Below are 24,918 nucleotides of genomic sequence, written 5' to 3' on the forward strand. Positions count from 1 at the left end.
ACTAAAGATTCTAAATAGCGATGTATGGTATCTTTAGAAGGTCCAAGGAAGTCCAATAATCGGCAAATGCTGGTGCTAGGTTTGTTGTACTCTTCATAAAACATTTGAAAACCGATATAACTTATCAAACACCCTCTGTATTTTCATTTTTTATGAAGAACAATACAAGAGAACTGAAAAAAAATCATGAGGTTTTGTATGTGAACGCATTTAAAAGTTTAATACGAAAAAATTGCGGAACAAGATGCAGTTGAGTGGATATAAAACATTTCCATTTATCTGTTTCTGTAATAAAGTTGAAAATATTGAAAACCCCGGTACTATTACTGATGCTTTGATCGCAGTACACAAAACATGTAATTTAAGACCCGTTTACATTTAGAATTCACTTTGTTGTATGGGACGCAATCCAATTTAGCTTAAGGCATTCGGTATGCAGCTCACACATGAAGTTACATCTTTTGTAATCCGTCTCTTGATAATATTTTTGATTTAAATCTTATACACTTCGAAACGTGGAATTTCTAATATCTCTTATATCTTACATTCAATCGGAATATTAAACTGAAATCAACATTCCACAAATTCTGAGATTTTTTTTGTCAGAATTAATTATTTATCTATTTACTTTGAAAGTAAAAAATAAAGTATTTAGTTAATTTTCACAGATAATTACATTCTTCTTCGTCTTTTTGTAGTGCAATCCATTAATAGTTGTGTGCGATAATATTTTCCATTATTTTTCTATTCCTTTCGAGGTGTTTTAACGATTCTATATCGTGTGAGCCAAGACATTTTCCTTCTTCCGATTCCTCTCCAGCCTTTGATCTTGCTCTCAATTGCCGTTTTCCTTTTTTTAATAATTGTAAAGATTTCTCTAATTTGTCAACACGTCTTAGTAACTCTTCACGTTGCCTCCACATTTCTATTTATTTATAATTTTGTTTCAAGTGCTCGAGGTCACACTTATATGTCCGGGTCTGATCTCTAGTAAATACGTACTGTTGATGAATGAAGCACAAATAATTGTTTTCGCTTTAGTTTTTGTTTAAGGTAAATAAAAACGAATCATTGGGCGCCGGTCAGATGTGACTAAAGTACCAAAAGTTTAATACTGGATCTTTTATTTATCTAGCCGTTCATAAATTATATACTCAATAATACCTACGCTGATGCGATTGCGATTTAGTCAAATCGGGTACAGACTGCGTCAATTTCCCAAAATGAGTTTTTCTACAGTGCTGACGTTTTCATCGGTAATTTCTTAGCCTTTTCGGAAAGCAGAACACTATTCATTTACCTGGTCTTGAAGAGGTACCCATCCTCGAATTTTTTGAGCAGTTTTCTATAAATTGTCGCGCATTTTGTATTATCCTTTACAGAAAACAAATAATGTTACGTTGCGCAACAGCCACTGGTACATCTTTCTCCTTCATAGTTGTAAGTACACTTAAAAGTACTTCTCGAATTTTTTAATGCGTCCTTTTATTATGTTTTTATACCTTTGATTGTGTAGAATCGTGGTTTAGTTAGGTAAATGGTATCCCTATTGAATCTCGGATAAATATTTTACATTTTCTTTTCTTTGACTTCATTTTCACACTGGTTCTCGTTCAACGGGAAAAAAAGCTGCAGCTCTATATAGTATAGGTTGTATTATTTCACATGTATATAAATCTGCTAGTGCCGGTAATGATAACTCTAATTACAAGACAAACTGTATAAATAAACGGTTTCAATTTGAAGACGTACTACCAATTTTATTTTGGTCCTTAGAGAAAATGAAAAACTATGGAAAGCGACAACACGCTTATTAAATTTTCAAAACAGGTTTTTAATTGATTTAGTAAATCGGCACATAATCCTTAAAATCTTTTAGGAAAGTTGTTTCATCGTTACATTGAATCAAAGAACTTTATCTTTCTGAAAAATACCGATCACTTGATTTTTCTCGTAGTACTTTTAGAAAAATCAAGTAAAACCCTGAAGATATTCCACAAAGCAAATGTTTTTTGAATCTTACGCTAATATTACAAAAAAAAACTACTAAAAAATTGAAAAAATAAATATAATTAAGTGGTACGTAAATCAAATTGATTGAAACATTTTGAAATAATCTACGCATATAATTCTGTAATATACTTACATTGAATAGTTTCGCTGTATAGATCTAAAAAAGCTAAATTTCTTAGTTTTTTTTTCATTATATATATAAATACGCGTATATTTATGCAAAAAACAGAAAATAATTTAGTGCTGGTTTGTTTTATTTTTCCCATTGGTGCGGATGTGCTTGGCCTTGAAAATTCGCTGCTCTACTAATAGCCCGCTGCCATTTCGCCTTTGCTGGCCCCCCAGGCCCCCACATCGGCTGCCGCCGTTCTCGAGATAGGCAAGAAGAGACCCCGCGAGCCTAGCACCGCCGACACAGATCTATTACTGGTACCAATCCGCTTGCTTTGCATGACACTATAATTTTTATCCTCTCATATTGTGCACACTGAACATTTTTGAATATCGTGTCGTATATTGTCATGTTACTTACATCCCTTTCAGTATAAATAACTATTAGGTCATCACTAACATTCTAATTTTTCTAAATTTTATTACAAAGCTCTGTTAGAATGAATCGAATTACCTTGAGTGCTTAGAATTCGCGAGTTAAGTTATTTTGAAAGAGATTCCAATACAACCAACCATCGAGATTTTGGCTCCGTTTAAGCAACATTCTGGTACAAACCAGTGGTTTAAAAAGCTTGGTACGATGATTGATTTGCATTTAGAATATTGTCGAATACAAAGTTTTGGTCTGGGTGATGTCGCTCACTGTTGAGTCTCCTTGTAACCATCTGCATTGGTGTAGAAAGAAAATCGAGAATACACGTTGGAGTAAGAAGGTGACTATATCCTCAATTTGTTTATAAAGGTTATGTACACCCCATTTTGGGGTGCTATTTGATATTTGATAAGATTAGAAAACAGCTCGGTGTTATGTCATGTAAGACCAGATGTTGCCAGATACTCTTCAACAAACCACACGGACATAGCTCGTTACTAATATATATAAACTGTTCAAGCTTGTGGTCAATTTAACTCACCCTGAAATTGTCAGATCGTCCCTACAGTTAAAGTCCCAATTTGATTGAGTCACATCTCAGTCTTTGAAAGAGTCGCTTTTAACGTGAATTCACAAGATTCGATTGATACATTGGGGGGAATCAGCTGTGGAGCACAAACGCTACCACGTTGATGCAGTATTGATAAGACAAAGAAATTACTCTTGTAACATTGGTAGCAATAGGATCAATTACTAAGATGTAGAAATCTAATTGTAGAGTGACTGGTAACATTGAGATTGACTACTACTAAAAATAATTCAAAATGCAGTCTTCAGAATGTAGAATCTTCCCAATCATATTTTGGTCGCTTCTTATATCAATTGAATACGAAAATAACGCGAAGCGACAAAAGAAAAATGCCGGAGGAGGTGTCCTCTAGCATTAGGGTGATGATTCACAGGAAGAATACAGTAATTCAGGCCGACTTCGAATTTATTGATCATCAATCAGTGGTTTCCAGAGGTTGAACAATATTTCGAGTCTTAGTACATCGATGAAGAAAATGTATGGAAACTGTCTTTAAAGAGAGAAGTTTGTTGCAGTGGATAGGGGAATTTTATGTTGGTTAACGTTTGCTTTAGAAATTTCCTCTGCAGGAATGATATAATCCTTGGTAAAAGATTAATTTTAATTTGCTTGATTAACATTGAATCAGAATCCGTTAATGTTCAGTTTGTATAATTTACCAATGTACAGTTACACTAATCACGTTTCACCATAAAACACACATCCGGTAGTGGTTTGCATCTATATTTTATTTATTTTTTTTTCAGAAAAAAAAAACGATTTGGAAAATCAAGCGGTCACACATAATCCAGAAGATAGTGCTTCTGTTACTTTTTCGCATTGCTTTCACACCCCGTAGCATATATTTATTCAAAAATTTCCTATGTAAAAGTTATACATCCTGAAAATATACATCCTGAACGGAAATTTTGAGGAGATATATATTCAGGAAACTTTTGTAAATATTGCTTTTTAATTTAGACACATTAAGGCCTAAAAACGAAATTTCTTTCATCGCTTATTGGCATTAGGCTTCTATACCATTTCAAAGGTACTAAAGCTTTTGACGTATTTTTGTGATCGTGGCTTTTTGTTTTAGTAAATTGCACATTACTTCTTCTAAAACGGGAACATATTTATTGTGCTGAAGTACGTAGTTTAATTAATTGGAGAACTGGTCTCCTCCAATCATGTACACTTTTAGATTAGATTTAGAAACGTGTCTCAATTACGATAGAATAAATTTTTCAGAAACTTTTAATCCCTCTCCGTACTTACATTAGAAAAAAAATGTTTATAGTGATTCAGGTCATCTACATAAGTCGATTTGAAGTATTCGAAGTGCACCATTACTGTAAATAAACATGATTTAGTTTAGCACTACATCCTGTATATAATGTGTCCCCAGATGGGTGAAACAAATCTCGTAACTGGATTCAAGTTTGGAAAAATCAAGTTTGCTTCGGAATTTTCAAAAAAAATCTATTCTCTTAATGAGTGAAATGCCTTTCATGCGGCAAATATGAAATTTGGAAAAGATTTTCATTGTTTATTATAAAAAAAAAATGCATACTTGGCTTATAAGTAATTAATTAAAATCTTTTTAGGAGCTGCCTATACTATCTATAAATCGATCGAATTGCACGAGTTATTCTATTTTCTTAAATCTCAATATTATTCAAAATATAATCTTGATGAACTATTTGTTTCATTCTTCCCTAACCAAAAACAAATCATTATTGTATAACTTCGTATATTGATTTACCATCACGCAAACGAGTTGCCGAATCCGAACTACAAAGTCATTGAGTTAATTTGATTATTAGTCAATTTCCAAAGCTAAATAACGCTTTCTATTAGATTTTCTTCCAAGAAAAATATGAATCAATTCACTTCTCAGTTAATTGCATTCGACCTTCGCAAATCAAGACTTCAGTATTCGCTATTCCGAGATAAATAGTGCGGTCTATGAGTTCTTGATCTCATATAGTAAATAGAGTGCGATTTGCATTAGTCAGTGACAAGTCTCAACAAGCTCAACACAAAGCTTCGGTCTATTTTATTATAGTAGAGCTCGAACGACCACTCAATCAAGTTGTTTTGAGAAATGTAATTTTTGACTAAAGTATGATTAATACCAACATGGATTTAAAACTGGATGGAAGCTGTTTACGATGACTTATGTCCCTAACTTTCAATAATTGGAAATTGCTTCGCAGGGGACGATCATTTAGAAGATAACCCACGTGCGGGAGGTCCTGGTGACTGCTCCAGAAGACATGAAATTAGTGGAAAAAATTTTTCTATTGCAACACAGCCCTAAGGAGCATTATTGTTTCATCAGTTTCGGGACGTTCAACATTTGAAATCTGTTCAATATGCTAATGAAAATTCACTAACAGTTATTGTCTTTCTAGATATTTTGCATCAAACAAATTCCATACTTCTTTCTGTGATCTGGTTATATTCTCGCATCTATTGAGTGTTTTGTCCAAAGATTTTTTTGAGTAATTGAATAATATACATTAAATGCTTCCAAATTAAACTAAATCAATAAACTTTATGATAATTGAAGAGGGAATTAGAGAGACTTTCACTTTCAAAATAGGAATATAATATGTGACCTACCGGTACAATTCCGCTCTGTGTAACATTTTATATTGTGAAATTTGCGGTGTTCAAAATGCTGGTCTACAATAATCACCGCACAGTAAACTTGAACTTTTCAGGGAAGTTTTTTAATAAAAAATGCTGCGTGTTTGATAGAGCGAACTGCTACCTGTTTTTCAGTTGTTAGCATGTTGTGAGGGCTGTATCTATACCGCTTTGCGACTATACCAGATTTTTTTAATAAAAGATTTGTTTTAACGGCATATTGGATTGTGCGAAGTTGGTTTTCTAATATAATATCCTTCAATTTTTCTATATTGTATTAGATTTTCGTTATAACCGATGTGTATACGAAATGTAAAAAACCACACCCTCAATATATTTATATAAATTTATTTTCAATGAGGCTACTTCTGAATATTTGTAAAATCTTAAAGAAATAAGCTTAAAAATCGGTAGTAGTTACATTTGTATGAAGAGGGTAGGAAGTACTACAAATAATCATCCCTTTTTGTAAATAAAAATGACCCGTTTTTTATGTTTCTAATATTATTTACTGAAAAATCGATATCAAGCATGGAAAGTTTTCAAATTGATGTCGTAAGGTAACGTTTTAATATTTATGACAAAAAAATAGGAAAATCACCGTTTCAAGTTGAACAATTTTTTTAAGTGCAACATTCAATTATTACTAACTGCATTTTTACATAAAAAATTTCGTTGTAATTGGCAAAACTAGTTACAATTAGAATATTCCAATACCAAATTTTAACTGAATCAAAATAAGAATGTCTAAAAAGTTCATCATAATATTTCAGAATAATTACGAGGACGATAAAAAAAGGTTACAAGGAACAAATCTCTGGGGATGTTTCCACTGTACGAAGTGAAGCATCTGCTGAATAAATCTTCTGATTCCGAAATGTGTTTTATTACCCACACAAACAAGAGCGCGCGTGCGTTAGAAAACTCGTCTCTCTAAACATCCACACCCGGGATGGATTCGAATAAGGACATTCCACCACCCCCTGTCATTTCGGAAGGTCCTTATCTTCTTCCGCGTCGCAGTTTCACGCGTAGACTCCCTCCTCTCTCCTGAGCTCTTTGGGAGATTCTGGAGGTCTTAAGTTTCATTAAGAGTTAGCCTCTTGGCTATAAACTTGTCTTCTTGGTTGTCTGGAAGTCTTAATGTGTGTGAGTTTTCACTACTTCGAGTAAACCCTTTCCTATCTCTTTCAGTGAGATAAGGTCTCGTCCGAGAGGTCCTTCGCCTTTTTTAGAGCTTTCCCCGATGTATAACGCGGCACTCACTTATGAAGAGTCGGGGGATGTCTTCTTGTGGGTTTTTATTACCAAAAATTGTGCTATATTCGTAAATAAAGTCGAAAAAAATTTTTTGTGCCTTAGAGTAGGTACACCATCAATTCACTGCCAAGATCACCCATAGAAGGAATCGTAGTAGATGCTTGTAGACGATGCTTATCCTTTGAAAACGTATCTTAATCAAAACCTTTGCCAAAAATTTTTCCGAGTCCAAAGTTAAAAGTTTGGTATGTGTCGTGAGTTGTAAGTCTTCTTCAATCGAATACAGATAAATAAGTACGTTTATTTCACCAAATAATAAACATTTTTTCAAAAAACTTTTGCGTGGAACTATTCCTTTTTCTGTATAATTTGAATAGGTACAATACGCCCTTTAATTCAAACAATAATATACAATTCTTCTGGCGTATTAGACTTTGGGATTCGTGACATAAGTATGCTGGGGTCAGAATAGAGGATATAACCTTGAATTTCTTCGAACTTAATGATCGATAATTCTTCCATAGTTGATCTATATGATCCGTGTTGCTTCATCAGTATCATCTATCGGTAGAATCACAGTTATTGAACCATGTATGAACATTCGTGAAATGCTAAATGAAGTTCGCACATTTATTCATATATCTATCGCCTGAAACCGCCTCTGTTTCACACCGTAACTATGTTTATCGTCACAAAATGTAATTGTTCTGAATATTTCATGAGAACGCAACATTTAATTTGATTTATAACCAATTACGTGTTCAAAATGGCCAGCAATCTCTTCTAAACAGCACTGGACTCTCCTTATTGAATTTATTCTAATTAAACAACCAAACAATCGTATATTCTTCGAACAGAGACGGTTTAAGGTAATATTAAATTGATAAAAATTATCGGTAACTACGCTAGATTTCTACCTGACCCAATGTTCGCAGATGGAAGTGAGGAATGCGCCAGTTAGCGTTCGCTGTGAAATGTTTGACTACAAGAACCAAATAGCGACGCTCTTTGACGTTATCTTCAGTTCCTCAGGCTCGAACGACAGTTGTTATACCGCTCTGATGAGACGTAATAACGTCGAAACTAGTCAGTGGTTACAAACTTTTCCTTGCAATTGCTAGCCAATATCGATAAAAAAGTCGATTGACATCATTCTCTTCAGAGAAGATCTAATGCAATATTCGTCGAGTTATTAGCTAGGAAAGTAATTGTTTTCTCCTTTGAATTTTGATGGGAATGAATATCAACGATTTCAAAATGGCTTCGCAATAACAAACGTCAATGTTAACAAATACAGTTATGCCAAAACTCATTAACGTCATCTATTGGTCGATTGTAAAAACTTGGAAAGCAAGTCTCGTATGTACATTAATTCGTTCAGTTTAATTCAATATTCAAAAATTAAGAAAACCAATTTCGAAATCATACCACTACTGCGTCTTTAAATGAGGAAAATATCTGCAGCGAAATATTTTGTATATGCTTCGCATTTCTTGGCTTCACGCGCTTTTTATACGGCGAATGCATGTTGAAAATTGCTTTGAAATTTAGTATATGTGAGTATTAAAAACAATTTTGAACTCGCAACATTCTAGCAACTCAATTACAGCGATTTTTTTTTTTCCTTTAATTAACGTTTGTAAACCGAATATTCGTATTTTGCTTGCTTTTATAAGGTCCATTTTTGAGCAAGCTTATTGCATATATTGCAAATATTTTATTATCAAATTTTACTTGCTAAAAATGGTTTAAATATGGTTTAACTTTAATTAGGCAGGTACAATACGAGATCTAATATGTTTTTTCTAAAATGTTTTGAAACTTTGAAAAAATTTCATGGATATAATATTGACTGGTTCGTTTGTTCTTTATTCCAGATGGACATGAAATCTGTTGGATCGTTTTACTACGAAAATTTCGTAAGTACTATGAATATATTGGACTATTAGTTAAATTGACAATTTTTTGACGTGAATCACTTACAAATTGTGAGTTTTTTTTCTGGAATGTCAACATTCATAAATGCTCGAATTATTTAGACTTGAATAAGCTTTATTGTATGTTTAATTTAAGATTTGTAACCCATGGATATATTCGTATCTTTTGATCTAAACCTAGAAGTAACAAATGTTTTACTTCTTTTGTAATAAGCAGTTCGAAATTTCCAGTTTTTGTTCTTTGACTAATTTACTTTATGTACCCACAGGCCTTTCCAGCAGGAATGGTACCTTACAAGCGACCAGCAGCAGATAAATCCGGCGTACCGGTGTACCAACCAAACGCAACTACGTACCAACAACTTATGCAGTTGCAGCAGCCTTTCGTGCCCGTGTCATGTGAGTATTCCATCTCCCCGGCTCCTCCTACTACTTCTTGCGCTTCGCCCACAATTCCCGATATGTCGTCCCAACCGATAGCTTCCTCTCCTATATCTCAAGCTTCTCAAATGCCGCTTCATCATCAACAACAACAACAACAACCACCTCCACAACCACCACCACCACAACCACCATTACCGCAATCTAAAGAATCCGATGTTACCCTTATAACAACCACTGCTACAATGCCAGTCGCCTTGCCTCCCCAACCCCATATCACAGATCCCGCAACGCTTGCTAAAGAGGTTGCCCAGCAAAACTATGCTAAAGCTATCAAATTAGCTGCTGTCAATCAAAGTATAGCAGCTTCTCAATTCACAACTTTGAATCCGTTAAATTACACCGGAGTTTCTTTGAATAAGCAGGCGTTGACGGCAGTGCCGCAACCTTCAGCAGCCGCCGCTGCTGCCGCCGCCGCGGCTGCCGCAGCTTCGATTCCGCGATACTCGACTGCCTTGCCGTTCCAATTCAACGCAACGACAGTTAATTTAGGTCTGGCTAATCCTTACCAGGCAATCGCGCAACAGAATTTGCTTAATTTGAGCCGTCCACCACCAGTGCAATTCAATCCTTATTCGTTTATTAGACAACCGTATACTGCGGCGGCTGCGGGTGCTGCTGCGAATCCGCTTTACGCTAATAATTTTCTAAGTGCACAATATCCAGTGACAGTCTCAGCAGCTCCGATCATAAATAACACCGCTCCTCAGACGAATATGGCTGTAGCGGCGGCACAAAATAACAACAATAACGTACCGCTCCAACCGTACAAGAAACTCAAAACGAACTAATAGGATATATTTTAATTTGTTGTTAATTCACTTTTTGTTAGTTCTGTGTAATATTTTATGATACCTGATCACATTTTCGAAAATAAAAACAAGTTTTATCAATTGTATTTTAATGGTTAGTGTTTTTGTTTGATTTTAATTTGAAAATTGATGTTGCGTTAATTTCTCGTGTAATTTTTTTGTTCCTTTAGTATCGTAATATAGTTATTACTGTAAGTGAACTAATGGTACAGGAACGAACAATGTTTTATACCCCACTGGAAATGTACGTTAGACATTATCTTTGTTATGTTTTCTTTTTTTAATTTTTTTATCTCCAATTTTATCTCTGTTTCTGCTATCACACCACAATAGACTCCACAATAATTCCTTAATTTCTTATTATAAAATAGGCCAGATGTTAAATATTTTTACAGAGTGGGCCATAGAATATTATAATCTATCCTATATTTAATGTACTTACTTATATTAACATCATTTAATCATAAAACTGATTTACTGATTCCGAAAGCTCGTACAAGTTACCGAGATCGTCGCTTCGGGAAAAGAAAGCTTCTGCCGTATTACTTCCCACTTTGCTGAAGACTTTCAAAGAAGCTATTCAGTCTGAGGATAGTAGCGAATTAGAAAATAGAAACCACAATAGATACTGAAACCAAATCTATGCACAAAACGACACATTCTATCCAGTTACTTGGCTGGAAGTGATTCGATCATTCTTGTCGATAGCAAACGCTGAGAAGATGGTTCTGCGGTAGTTTGATGTCTCGACTACATTCTGATACGGTTATGTTGAAGAAAAAATCTTGATGAAACTACCTGAAGAGTATGCGGATGGAACAGAACGTGTTTTCTCTCTTAAATGAAGTTTATATGGTCTAAAGCAGATTCCACTCTAATGGAGTAAGACTTTTGAAGACCGGTAAGGGATTCCAACAAATCAACGAGGATCTTTGCCTGTATATATGTTTCTTTTTTTCTTGAGCTTGATATTACTCAAAGTGATGGCAATGTTATGGTTAATCAACCGACTTATATCAAGAAAATTCTCGTGCAAATCAAACGGAGATATTCACTGCTCATGCGTAAAGGAAATCTGCTGATTTTTCGTATCGATCTGCTGTTAGGACTGTAACCTACATGGTTAGAGTCGAATGGAGAACTCTAGCGATTTTCTGGGGCTTTCCAAGGGACTCTAGTTGATAGCTCTTTTAATCCATCCCGTATTTTTTGATCTTCTTACTTGGCCTTACCATAACCTTAGCTTTTGCTCAATATATTCATCAGCACTCTGACTCATATTCATCCTTCTAGGTATCTCATTATTCGTTATTCTGCCAAGACCCGTCAATCCATATTTTTATCCTGTTTTTCATATAATTCGTCTTCTTTGTCTAGAATATGATTGAGACTTTTGTCCATTCAAATTCACATCATCTATTGTCTTAACCAGTTAAATCCACTCCTAGTTTTGTACAAGATTATTCTAAAACAACATGTTCATCTATTTTGAACACTTTTTTCAATCTTATTCAATCCGTTTCTCAATCTTTACAACAAAACTTGTCTTTATAATAAGAAATTACTAAATTATCGTGGAGGATTATTTTTTATTTTCATTATTGCTGTTATAATTTTCATCATCTTCGCTATACACATTTTCCATTCGTCCAAGTTGGAATATTTGGTCTATCATTAAACTGTCTGATGGTCGTTTCGATAACCAAGTTATCGTCTTCAGAGAGTGAAGTTAAATGTTTACCTCTATGGTGACGATGACTTGGTTATAGAAACGAACATCAGACAATGGAATTATTGATGTAGGAGTAGTAGTAGTAGTTCCTTATTGAAATACAAATATTTGTTATTGCTGTATTTCTTTCCGTTTCTTTTAATTTTAATAGTTGCATTTGTAGTTACTCGAAATGCGGGTATAAGCATTTCCAAACGTTTTATTCAATGAAACAATGTGATAGAACGCACCATTTTTGACACTTACGTGTTTGTTGTTATTTACAAGAATTATTACACCTCGAAAAAACACGGTCGTGTTTAGGATATAGGTGTTCGTGTGTTTGGTAAATATTAATACTAACTTTTGTATATTATTTTCGTTATTTTCAAAAGCATTTTAGTTTTTCAAATTTCGTCTAGTCAGATAAAGGTAAATGTTATCGAAAGACAAAAAAAAAACTGGGCAATGCTCTAAGCTACCCGGACCAAGCGAGTGCCTCATTACTGTGATACCTCTCACACCTGCTGATTGCACCGCTATATTAACATCCTTCCCCATGCCCTAATTACCCACCCCCAGTATCGCTCTAATTGTAAATTAGGAATTAATTAATATTTTTGGTGGTAAAGACTAGATACACTATTTTGCCATTTCCTAAAAGTTGGAGATGTTTATATACATATATATATATATATAGAAAATTCTGCATGACATAATTATTTCGATATACTCGATAATTTTTAAAAGCCTAATTGTATCGCATGGTAGACATATATGCGTTGTATTTGATAGAAAGTGCCATTCAGAAGTAGTATGTTACTGACCCAAAAAGACGCCAGGTTTGTACATATAAATTTTCTCTATACGTCTTTAATTGCTTTCATTCTAATAAACCTCAAAATCTAATCATGCATTTTTTCAAATATCATCTTGGTTTTGAAAATTATGGTTGTTGTGGATATTTATCTGTCCCAGACGTTCTTAATGACTAGTTTCTTAATTGAACTGTTTCACAACAGGTCAAAATAAATGTCTTCGGTTTTAGTTGAATACTTTCACGTCTAGAGCTTAGAACAAACGTCAAATATCCAAAAGTTTTATTGTTCGAACGTTTTTCGAATCAATCATAGGTCAGGCAAAGGGTAGATATTGTAGGGAAAATTATATCACCCTATAAAAGACATCGGTCATTTAAGTAACACCTTATATCCAAAATTATTAAGCAAAATAATCAATTAGTCCATAATCGAAAATAGAATTGTTTTATACGTTTATTTAGTTAGTTACTTCCACCAAAATAAAATTTTATTTTATCGATGAAATTATTGACTAAATGATTTGTTATCAAGTATGAAGGGTGAAGCAATTATCGATAATTGACCAGTCGTGGAATTCACCGACAATATCTGCAGTTACGGGGTGTTTCTAAATTCATGCGACAAAATTCAGTAGGTGATTGCTTATATCGAATTAATATGGGTCTTTCCTATAAGAAAATTTGCGCACTCCATTCCGATATATCACATTTGAAAGGTGGTGACTGAAATTGAAATGTTTTTTTTTGAAATTTCAGTAAAACTAGAAACTTAAAATTCTGTGAGTTTCGTGCACTCGCTACGTGTATTTTCTCAATTACATTTTATGAATTTACTATTTTCCACTCAACCTATTAAAAAAATTATAAACTATGGTGTTTTTTTTGTCCCTATAGCAATTGGTTTTGGAAAAAAATCTCATTTCATTTCTTAAAACTTCTCTGATTAAAGTTCTGATATGAACTAAAGTGAGGGTTGTTAATTTCACCCCCGTATAATGTAACAGGAAAATTGAAAATAAACCCGTGGTTGGTTTTTAGCGACTGCACGAAAATTACAGAATTTCAAGTTTACAGCTTTCAGGAAAAAAAATAAAAAATCAATTTTAGTGACAAGCTTTTAAGGAATTTTTATTATAGGAAAGATTTATCTTAATTTAATACGAGCAATTTTAAATTTAAATTTGGGCGCATGAATTTACAAATACCTTGTATATAGACTCCGATTTTCTTGGGTCTCATTGATTTTAGAGGTAAAAACTGATTTTTGGGAGCTCTAGTAAATCAATTCCCGGATTTTTAAAGTAAAAAGTTTTTTCATTGAGTCCACCAATAAATTTTTATACTTTAACTTGGCCTACGTGTTGAAAGTTGAAATATTGAATTTTATTTTGTTTTCGTTTGGAATGCTCCTTGCTTGGGCATAATTTCAAATACTTAACTTTTCCATTTTCCACTATTTCCACCAGGAAACTGTCCTTAGTAGCAACATACTTTTGAGATGTTTTATGGGTACCGAATTTCTATCAAAATCAATACAATTTATCAAAAAAACATATCAAAAGATTCAATAAGTGAAAAATTTAATATGTCTAACTCAATTTTGATCAAAAATAGACATGAGATGCTTCTCAAATGACTGATTCATTAATAGAACAATTAATATATCTTTGATTTGACTACACACAAAATAAGAGGTCAAACAAAGTGGTCGAATGATTCGAATTAGTTCGGAAAACCCAGAAAATGAGTTACATTTTTGAAAACACCATTTTTAATCTCCGTACAAAAGAAATCTTTGTTTTATCCTTAGTTATAAAGAGCAGACATTGTACCTACCTGGAGTGGTATTTTGCAATATGCCTGAATGCTTTATTCCCTTTCTTATCTCAAATTTTAAGACTGTTTTAAAAATTAAATGTAGAACAACAAAAATATTTGTTATAAAACGTTTTCAAGTCAAGGAAAATGTTTAGCGGCTGTAATATTTGTGTGAGACTCATCTGGAGATACCTCGAGGTGTCTTGCTCCCATATCGGTTTATGTTTCGGAATCAGTCATATCTAGCCGCACAAAAGCAAGTGAAAAGACTAAAATGTACATGATAGCGTCGTGGATAGGCCTTTTCAACGCGAACGATCCTCAAGACTCCACGAGAGTACTTACTTGAGAAACTACAACCAGCTTCAGATTAGGATTTCCATTTGGATCCTCTGCCAGATAAATCACTTTCCATTTTATTGTATGCGTGTTTAAATAATGCAGTAGAAGTTGAAGTCTTGAGCTCTGCCATCTTTGGCCAATTAATTGAGAATTTACATTTTGTTTCTTTACATCTGTAGTAGATTCAAAATTGGATAAACGATAACTTATTCAGATAACAATATTTTCATCTTAAAAAATGTTCAAAGTAACTGCTCAAAACCAAAAAATTTATCATTTATTTTCTTGCTTTTACGTGGTATAATATGGCGAAATCCACGACATGGGTGCGAGAAACCTCGAGGTGAATCGAGAATTGTCTTGTACCCAACAGCTGCAGCTGCAGAATTTGATTATTTGCCATAATGAACTTGTACATACGTCCTCTTTTGTACATAGTACGGATCTTCTTTATGTTCACGCTACTTCAATTCATTTTCGGCAATGTTTTTGTCGTTTTGATCGACTCGGCATCATTTTATTACAAATCTAAAATATACGTTTTGTTGCTCTATCTCCATAACTTTCAAAATTGCTTTAAAATTTTGAATCGGACAATCTATGAAGCATCCAGATACTTGCAAAAAATCACCAATGCATTTTGATCTAAGTAACTTGACGCGATTTCAAACTATAACGTTTTCGCTTTGAATTTGATACAAAATTATCGAATAATATTTGCGTGTCCAAAATATATCGGACTTTTAAATGATGCCACTGGCTTTCTATTAGAATTTTAAACACAAATGGCATGTCTGCTCATTTGCTTGGCCTATGACTTGTTGAAACTGGTTTTTATCTAAAAACTGTTACTATAAATAAAATGTTTTGATTATGCAATGAAATCAATGTACTGATATTCAGTAATATATACATAAAAGATAAATTATTTTTTGGCAGAATGTGTGGTATACCATCCAATTGATAATAATATGTCAGTACAATCAACCATTTGATTAAATCGGTGTAAATTGATACCAAATTCCTTCCAAGTTATTTTACTTGATTGTTTCTCGAGATCATTCAAGTAATTGGGGCTTTTCCCATTCCATAGGGTCTTAACGTCTCTTTAAGTATACAAATTTTCCCTGTTCCATACAATGTATGTTTTAAATTGATTGATTCGCCTTTTTAGGTGTCGTTGTGATCTATAACTAGCTTAAAACGTTGAAGTTCCAACATAGCTTGGGTTAGATGTTGATTCCTGTTTCTAAAACCTGTCGAAAGTTATACCAGTATCAATTGATTTAGTAAAAAAAATCTTCGCTTCCTTTTTTCTAGACCTAATTAGAAATTGATGTAGAAAATACATTCAATGATCGAAATAAAAAAATTAGAATGATTGCACTTCTATTTAACTTCAACTACGTTCAAGCTGCAAATTTACTAACCCCATCGGTTTAATTTCTTGTCTTCTTCCTAGAGAAATTTGGCCATAAATTATGCAAGTTACTGAGTGCAATTCTGTAAACTTAAACTAATCCAATCTCTCACATTTCTACCCTTTTTTACTGATACTATTCCCATCTCAAGTAGGTATTTGAATATATTATTATGAAAAAAATCTCATGAATTCTCAAAATTCAATTGTTGTGTTGTAAGTTTCTCCATAAAAACATTTTTTATGAAAGCTTGTTTTTTTCTAATTCCCGCAGGTTTCTTACACAATCTAGCGGTGAAGTTGCTTAAGCCTTTTTGTACTTTTCTTTGCACTACGTGCCTTCTTTTCCAATTATTTCGATCTAATACTTGTCCATATTTATTGGACTTTTAGAAAACGTTGTTAGGTTTTTCTGGATGTTATGATGCAATCTTCAAAGGACGTTTTATTCCCAGAAGACTTTACTAATATCCTTCCTCTATTCAATCTGATGGGATTGTCATTTTTGCTGGATGCTAACTTTTATCTTTTCTTCCATGAAAGTGTTAAGCTGTACTTCGTTTTTCTGTCCATACTACAGATCTTGCAATCTTCTCGGATTAGCAGGCTCTCTAATAGATAATCCAACTACCTTCTAATCGAGATTAGTCCTCCTTGGTGTATAGTCTCTCAACTCGATTATGGGGAGAGCGTTTTAGTTGTTGAATCTTCTCCTGGTGTTTTTTACATGATTTCTCCTTTCTTTTTTGGGTCCAACTCTTTCGAATCTTCTTCTATTTCATTTCTGATGGTCTACTGATATTAAATTTCATATCATTTTTAATTAAAATTAAAATTTTATGTTACCCCCGAATTCACAGTGAAAATAGGAATATTCTCATGATTTTACTTTCACATGGAGAATAAGTAAGTTATTAAATATTTTACCGAATATCAGTGCATGGGTTTCGTTATATAGAAATTAAAAATGTTGCATGTCCGTTTATTTTTTCAAAAAAAAAAAAAACTATCCTTGGCTTTCTTTTTGGGTTGGAGTCTTTCTTTGTCAAACCACGTACATATTCTATGTATTTCCTTTTCTTGCCACATCATAATGTCTTAGGTGAACTGAACTCACACATTTTTGTATACATTTACGAAACTTTGTTCCTTCAAATAAACATACATATATTCTTGTAATTTGATAAAGACATGCAGTTGCCTCAAAGGCAGTTATTTTTGTCTTCCTGTATTTTGATCTCGAAGCACAAATGTAGTTTTATACGTGTACAGGGCGGGTCAAATTCTATTAGAAATATAATGTCTTGAGATTGATTCAAACATCAAAATAAAGTTCCAAGTTATATCCGTTTTTTTTTGATAATAAAAACAGTGTGAATTAAACATAATAAGGAATTGAAAGATTATCTTTATTTTACCTAAATTTGCCTTGCCCTGTATACAGCGTGTCTCTCATTCTTTTTCTCTCAATCATTGTAGTCATCTTGATGTAGAACAAATATTTAGGCTTGTTTATATAGTGCAATTTTAGTAGACTTCCCCATATCAGGTGAAACACTGTACATAGTTTAATCACTTTGATATTTCTTATCGCATACAAAACATTCTTAAAGAAAAATAGGTAGTTTTATAGCGATTCCAAATACAAAATCGAATCACTAATTTTTAATCGAACTAATGCATTTATACTTGAGCAAATCGTTTCTTAAATGAGGAATGAATCCAATTAAAACAAACACATAAATTTTCTGAACTAAGAAACCTTTCGAAATACATTTTGGTTATTGCTAGTTTATTTTACCGTTAATCAAATAACTACAATCCAACAAACAAAGGTTTCAGCCTACCAAATTTTTAGAGGTAACTGTCCAAACGACTTTGAACATGTTTTTCAAGGTTTTTTTTTGTCTTCCTCGTTAGTTCCTTAAATTTTTTTGATCCTCATCTTTATAGCTCTAACGATATTTGTGACATAGCGCGTTTTGTAATCAGGGTTCCATTAAATCAATTCTCATTTTTTTTTCAAAGTTCCCGCCTTTGCGTCTTTACACTTTGTTGTTTGCATTAAATACAACGAAAGCATTTATTATAACTACGTTGAGAGATGATTAGAAAAGCAGCATTGGCCATCTTCTATTATTTCTTCATATTATATATCTACTTCGTCCACGGTGCCTACCACGACTTTGATACTAATATAATTTCTGGCTCATTTGTACCTTCAGAGATGATGTTGGGATGCATACTAGAAAACCCCAAAAAAACTTGTTTATTCTTAAATAAATTGGTAAACTAAGTTCGTCCAAATTCAAAAATCCTTGTTAAAATAGCTGCATGGGTCTTTCCTGCATTGAATTCAATCATATTGCTTCCACCCCACTTCAGAATATTTTCAGGATCGTTATTGGGGGAAAGAGGGTAGATGACTGGTAAACACCAGTGTTGAGCTCAAACCTCTCTGAGGAGTGTCCATCCATAGCGACCTGGATGGATCGGTCTTTGAGAAAGCTTCTAAAAGCAGTCGACAAACTGTACGATCTTAATTTATTTATAAGGTTGTAATGGCCAAAGTAACAGAACCCTATAGGGTCAAATTCTGATACAATTTTGATTAAACATATCGAAATATTCAAGTTTATCATACTAATTTCATTTCGAGTCCTTCTGTCGTCAAACCTCAGTTCACGAAGTTAAAATAAAAACCTTTCTATACTCGGTATCAAACATTTTAACGCCCATTAGTTCTCTATAGTATTTTGTATTTAAACTTTAATATTCCCAAATAATGCTAATGATATTTCCGCGAGGTATCTGGGTACGACTCAAGTTAGCACACTGAATATTGGTAGTTAAAGAAATTAATTTTCGACTTTCTTGTATAATTCACGATTTTCATTTCTATTTGATTGAGTTTCTTCATTATCTTGTATTATTTACTCTGGTTTCTATACTTTCTAATCATTATCAGATACATCATCAATCTTCGCTTGTCCATATTGCCGCGTAAGCTCCTGAAGATGAATTTGTTATCGTTATAGTAGAAATTAGACTAAAAGCAGCATATAAATATCACGAACATACATTTTTTCTATCTTTTTTATATTATGTAAAGTTAATAAACACTTCTGAAAGTGCGAAACTTTTTTTAAAAGTTCGGTAGTTCCATTAGTATCAAATAAATTTTGAATGTACATGGTTTTTCACTTTTTCAAATAAAATCATTAGCATTTTGTCTGTGGCGAATAAATAAATAGTAACTGGTTGATTTCAATATACATGTAGTGTCCATTTTCTGTAATGAAACATGCTACATATGTTTCAACTCTAAATGACTTAATCATCAAGGACGTCCATTGTTGTCTCCAAATTTTCTAACGTATTTTCAAATTCTACGTATAAAATTTTGCTATGATAGCATTAAAATTTATATTTGTATCGAAATCGAGTTTCTCTTTTTTGAAAAACGTTGAATCGGGTTTTTTTTGCTGACCCTTATAGCAGATCCAAACAAGAAATATGATTCCGTAACCGTATTCATCAATATCATCCAGTTTTAGATGAAGATATATTGATATTGATGAAGATGATGAAGATATATTGAAGATTGTCATTTCGTTTGCCTTTCTTTTCAACAATTCTGATCGAATTCACGCAAACATTACCAGTGATTATAGGAAATATTTTACACTGTTATCCTGATATGGTGTTAACTACATGTGTGGACATTCATTATATTAGTATACAGGATATGTTAAAAGGACAAACGTCGAACTAAAGACTCTCAAAGTTCGCTTCCAACGATGTGGGAGCGCTCAATATCTCAGCATTTGCTGCAGCATGTGTGAATCGGTTTGTTATTTGGAGCACAGCTTTAGCAATATCCTCTCGTTAGAGTGTGTCTTCACCCTTGCTCGATGATGGCATACGCCCTGTCGGTTCTTCGTTCCGAACATCACTTCTTGACGGACGTCATTGCTGAAACTTTCCTATTTACCGTGTTAAGTATGATAAGGCATTATTCCTAAGAGTTTCTACTAATTTAATTGGATAATCTATCGTATTTTTCCCTCGAAACTGAATATTTTCAAGAAATCGCTCTGTTCAATAAGAATTACTTCCATTTCGAACAATATCTATCAACTGACTGATCCCGTAGCCCTCGATGCGCTACCACCAGCTCTTTCTTGTTAAACATGTGTACTACTCTGCATATTTTACCAAGACCTTTAACGAATTTAACGAATGGACTATAGAAATTTAAGTTTGTAGTTAATGTGAATAGTTTCATTTCTTTATACGTTTTGTTGGTAAATATAAAGTTAAGTGATATTCAAAAGTGCTTCACCTGATATTATCTTATTATTATTTATTTTTAAATTTAATTTAAAAAAAAATGCATATTCTTTAGGATATCTTTCTAGTCAAACTTCGAAGTTTGCAATTTTCTAGTGGAATTCTACTAATATCAACGAAATAGTTTCCAGAAGCTAAATATTTGTCCTGTTTTCAAGGAGGATATATGAATTTATTGTAAGATATAGGGTTAGATTTAGTATATAGTATTGTGATGTATTATTAGTGATAGTCCTTATATTTGCAGAAAATGTGTCTTATTATACGTAGCATTTAAAAATGAGAAGTTTTCACCTTGTACTTTTAAAAAGAGTACACACGTTATTATGATGCATGTAAAATTAACGAAATAAGTAACTGTTTATTTGAACTAGTACTATATATATATACCATTTATAAAGAATTTGCATTTTTAAGTAGGATTAATGTGTAACTGAAGGTTGAAGAGCAGAATTAAAACGAAGAGGCTCTATTTAGGACTCACCGCACGTGTCAAACTTAATAACTTTTCATTCCAATACAAATCCTGTCAAATTTTAACAATTTAAAACGGGCTGTGCAAGAATAGAGTAAATATATTTTTCATTTCGCATTCATTTTGATGCGTTTTCGAAATCAATTTTTATTTCAATATACGTGGGGTCAAAAACAAATCGTTTGCTTGGCAGATTTAAAAAGAAAATGTTTACCAAATATGTACTTTCATATAGATAGGAAGATCCTTCGCATTGCTAATGTTTTGTAGGTAATTTAGCGCTTTACCAAAAAAATCCTTTACATTTTTTTTGGTATATCTAACCATTTAAATGTTTAAATAATTATTTTTGCTCGCGAATTTCATATCGCGCAGAGAATTTTCCAGTTTTCCAGTTTTTCACTTTAGAGAGGGATTGAATAACATCACTGGTTAAAGTACATTCAAGATCAAGTGGCAAAAAGTGATATCTGCACGAATTTCTCCGAAATACATGAAAGAAATTAAAATTTTATGAATCATTCATCAATCAAAGTTTGATGATGATATCTTTGAAATGCTTTTAATTTGATCGAAAAAATAATTTTCATTTTACGAAAATTCGTATTGTCTATTTCATAATTTTCATTAGCTGATAATGTATTAAATTTGTAAGCAAAAATTTTGTCGAAAAATTACTAGGCTTTAACTTTTAATAACTTTTAAATGATAAGGTACACGAAAAAAACTATGATACCTTTTTTGTAGATTTGTCTACCGTAATTTCTCTATCAAACTAAGTATAAAATAGTTTAACACATATTTATACGAAGATTCCACTATTCCATATTCATTTTTTTATTTAGTTCTTGATCTCTTTTCCAATTCAGTTTTGTTATATTATTTCTTCATTTTATTTCAATACATTTCAGTATTAATCTTTTTATTTTCAAATTTCAATATCCATGTCTTCAATTTTATCAACTTTTCATTTTTGTTGCTCGTATTTTACAACCAAGACCAGCAAATACAATAAAAGATGCAAAAAGTTATCTAATCAGTGATTTTTTAAGAGGTATAGGATTTGATTTAAAAAAAAATACATAAAATTTGAAAAAATTGATAAATTTTTTATTGGAATCGATAGTACGATCAGTATAATTTAATGTTTGAAGATGATTTCATGCAAATGTTGGCCGCGATTCCGCTTTAGATAGCCCATGCGAAAGATCTGATTCTGTCACACTCTCTCCAACATTGGCGTCAATCATTGCTGGTTTATCTCTGTAGACATTAGCCTTAACATGGCCCCAGAAGAAATAGTCCAAAGACGTTAAATCACACGATCTAAGAGGCCAATTGTTGGGCCCCAAACGTTCACCGAAGGCGGCTTTCAATTTCGTTATTGTTTTGCGTGCCGTGTGGCATGTGGCACCGTCTTGTTAAAACCACATATCAGGTATGTCCAATTCTTCAATTTTGGGTAAAAAAAATCGTCAATCATTACACGGTAGCGCTCGCCATTCATAGTAACGTTCCGGCCATCGTCACCAAACAGTGAACACAATTTTTCGATAGAAAAGTGGATCTCCCTCAAACTTCGCCAGCGCCCATTCACCAAATGTTAGTTATATGTCATATATCACTTTATATGATTATGTTCCATGCCTATAATTCCATCAAATTTTTCACTAAACTTATTGAACAATATTATGAGCACTTTGAATATCTAATTTTTATAGAATTCTTATAGAATTTATACTGTGGTTCCGGCTTTATGAGTGACTTTGAGTTTCCTCTGTTAATTCAAAGTTTTGCATTTATATCTGGAATTTCTATGAATGGAAGGTTTGTTGTTAGAGCGTTCACCTGGATTAAATTACTTCATTTTATTTATTTTGCTAGTACTTTTTTGTACGAAAATTATTTATCATTCAATTTAAACAACTGCCATTTTGTTTTCAATTTCGTTTTGACATATAATGTACCACACAATTATTTTATATCGCTTGTCCAAAACTATGAAAGTCTCTCTCAATTCCTTTCTATCTAATTAAAGTCCCGTTCGGTAAACTTTGTATCTTGTCACCCCACGCGAAATTCTACATCAAAGTGAATAGCGTGTTTACAAGTTGCACTGCCTTCAGATAGATCTAATGCGAACAAGTGTGGTTTCCCATCACTCTCACCGACAAATGAACGACTTGCGGTATGGATACGGTGCCGTTGCGTCTTTATCTACTTTGACCGCAGGTTATAGTTGGGATCCAACACTGTTTTCATTGAGAACAAATTTGAATATAATTGTGTATATCTGTTGAAAATTAAAGGTAAATACACAACAAGCAATAATTGTTTAGCGTGGTTCATTTCCGAAAAAAATAATTTTTTTTCCGGTGCTCAAGCAATATATTAATCTACATATAGAAAAATGAATTCTCAAGTTTGTTAAAATGCACGTAAAATGTTTTTTTCAAATTTCTAATACTTTTTACAATAATGTAAACCAGTTTGATGGACCTTGTGGGGAATTTTATGGTCTTCGAAATTGCTCTGGAGTTTTTTTAAGAACTCACACTTGTTCAACAATAGAAGGAACAATTTTTTTCAAAAACCTTGCTTTAACGATTCCTATTGGTGAAGCAAAACCTCTAAAGCGATTTCGAAGACCATAAAATTCCCAACAAGGACCAACAAAACGATTTGAATTATTGAAAAAAGTGAGTAAATATTAGAAATTTGAAAAAAAATATTTTCTACATGCATTTTAAACAGTAAAACTTCAAATTGATATTAAGAGCTCAAACTTGGTGAGACTTTTTTTTCTATATGTAGATTAATATTTTGCATGAGCACCGAAAGAAAAATTGTCGTATTAGAAAACTTGTTTGTATAATTGAAATATTTAGAAGCAAAAGTTTGGAGTTATTGTGAAAAATGTTTTAAGATGACGTTATTAAGTTTGGTACTTGCGCTGTATTTGCTACAGTAGTTTTGGTAACAGGCCTAGTTTCCCGGTACTGACCTGGCAGTGTCTGGTTGGTGCTAGGTTACTGCGCGTAATCAGCTGCCAGCAATCTTTGATCATAATTTACATACGATGGTCTAGCCAAGAAATGATCGAATCATAAATAATATAAAAAAGGAGTTAGCGGCTTGGCTAGGCTATAGATTTTACAATAACGTAGTGCCTTTAGGCTGCTGATCACGCTTTGCTGAAGGTGTGGGTCACAATAGCCTTTTTTTTTAGTGTTAAAGATCCTTTTTTTTTCTCCATATAATTTATATGATTTACTGTGTACTGTACTGTTCTAATCCCGAGGTGTATGTAATATCACCGCTACTATTTGTAATAATAATGCTTGAAAATGCATGATATTTGTTTTATTAATCATTGCTTATTATTTTTTGATTTTTTCCAAAATTATCCAAAATTTTTATTTTCAAATACCCGTGACCCTTTCATTGAGTGCCTCTTGGCTTTTTTTTTGATCAACATGAAAGACTGTACAGGCAATAAAACATATTCCCTCGTCGCTTGCCAATCACTTTATTTTTTGTGTTTTTGTATGTGAAATATTCATCCATACATTGTTGCTTTTCATCAAAAAAACTAACACTAATTGCTTAATATTACGTGAATATAAACGCAGTTATATTATTATAGCATCGAACCATAATAACTGGTCAATATCAACAAGATATTCTCACATAAATTATCATCAAACTTGATTAACTCAAAAAATATTCAATAAAGATAAACTATTCGT

At 32.8% G+C, this 24,918-nt stretch overlaps 1 protein-coding gene across 9 annotated transcripts in view; it reads left to right on the forward strand.

The window, feature by feature from the left end:
- The window catches only part of LOC130898343 (protein muscleblind), a 559,833-nt gene that overhangs the window by 519,285 nt on the left and 15,630 nt on the right, over window positions 1-24,918 (forward strand). For 4 of the 9 annotated variants that reach the window (XR_009059888.1, XR_009059886.1, XR_009059890.1 and 1 more), the window contains 2 exons: window positions 8,918-8,959; window positions 9,247-9,376. Coding sequence is in view for 4 of the 9 variants with exons in the window: in XM_057807588.1 (XP_057663571.1) it covers window positions 2,326-2,442; window positions 8,918-8,959; window positions 9,247-10,209 (1,122 nt within the window). In the remaining 5 variants the exon portion in view is untranslated. Of the gene's footprint in view, window positions 1-2,325; window positions 2,443-8,917; window positions 8,960-9,246; window positions 24,522-24,918 lie in introns of those variants that run through there. The other 5 variants (XM_057807590.1, XM_057807587.1, XM_057807589.1 and 2 more) reach the window with 3 other exon arrangements.

Source organism: Diorhabda carinulata, chromosome 9 (genome assembly GCF_026250575.1).
Source record: "Diorhabda carinulata isolate Delta chromosome 9, icDioCari1.1, whole genome shotgun sequence".
Taxonomy (NCBI): Eukaryota; Metazoa; Arthropoda; class Insecta; order Coleoptera; family Chrysomelidae; genus Diorhabda; species Diorhabda carinulata.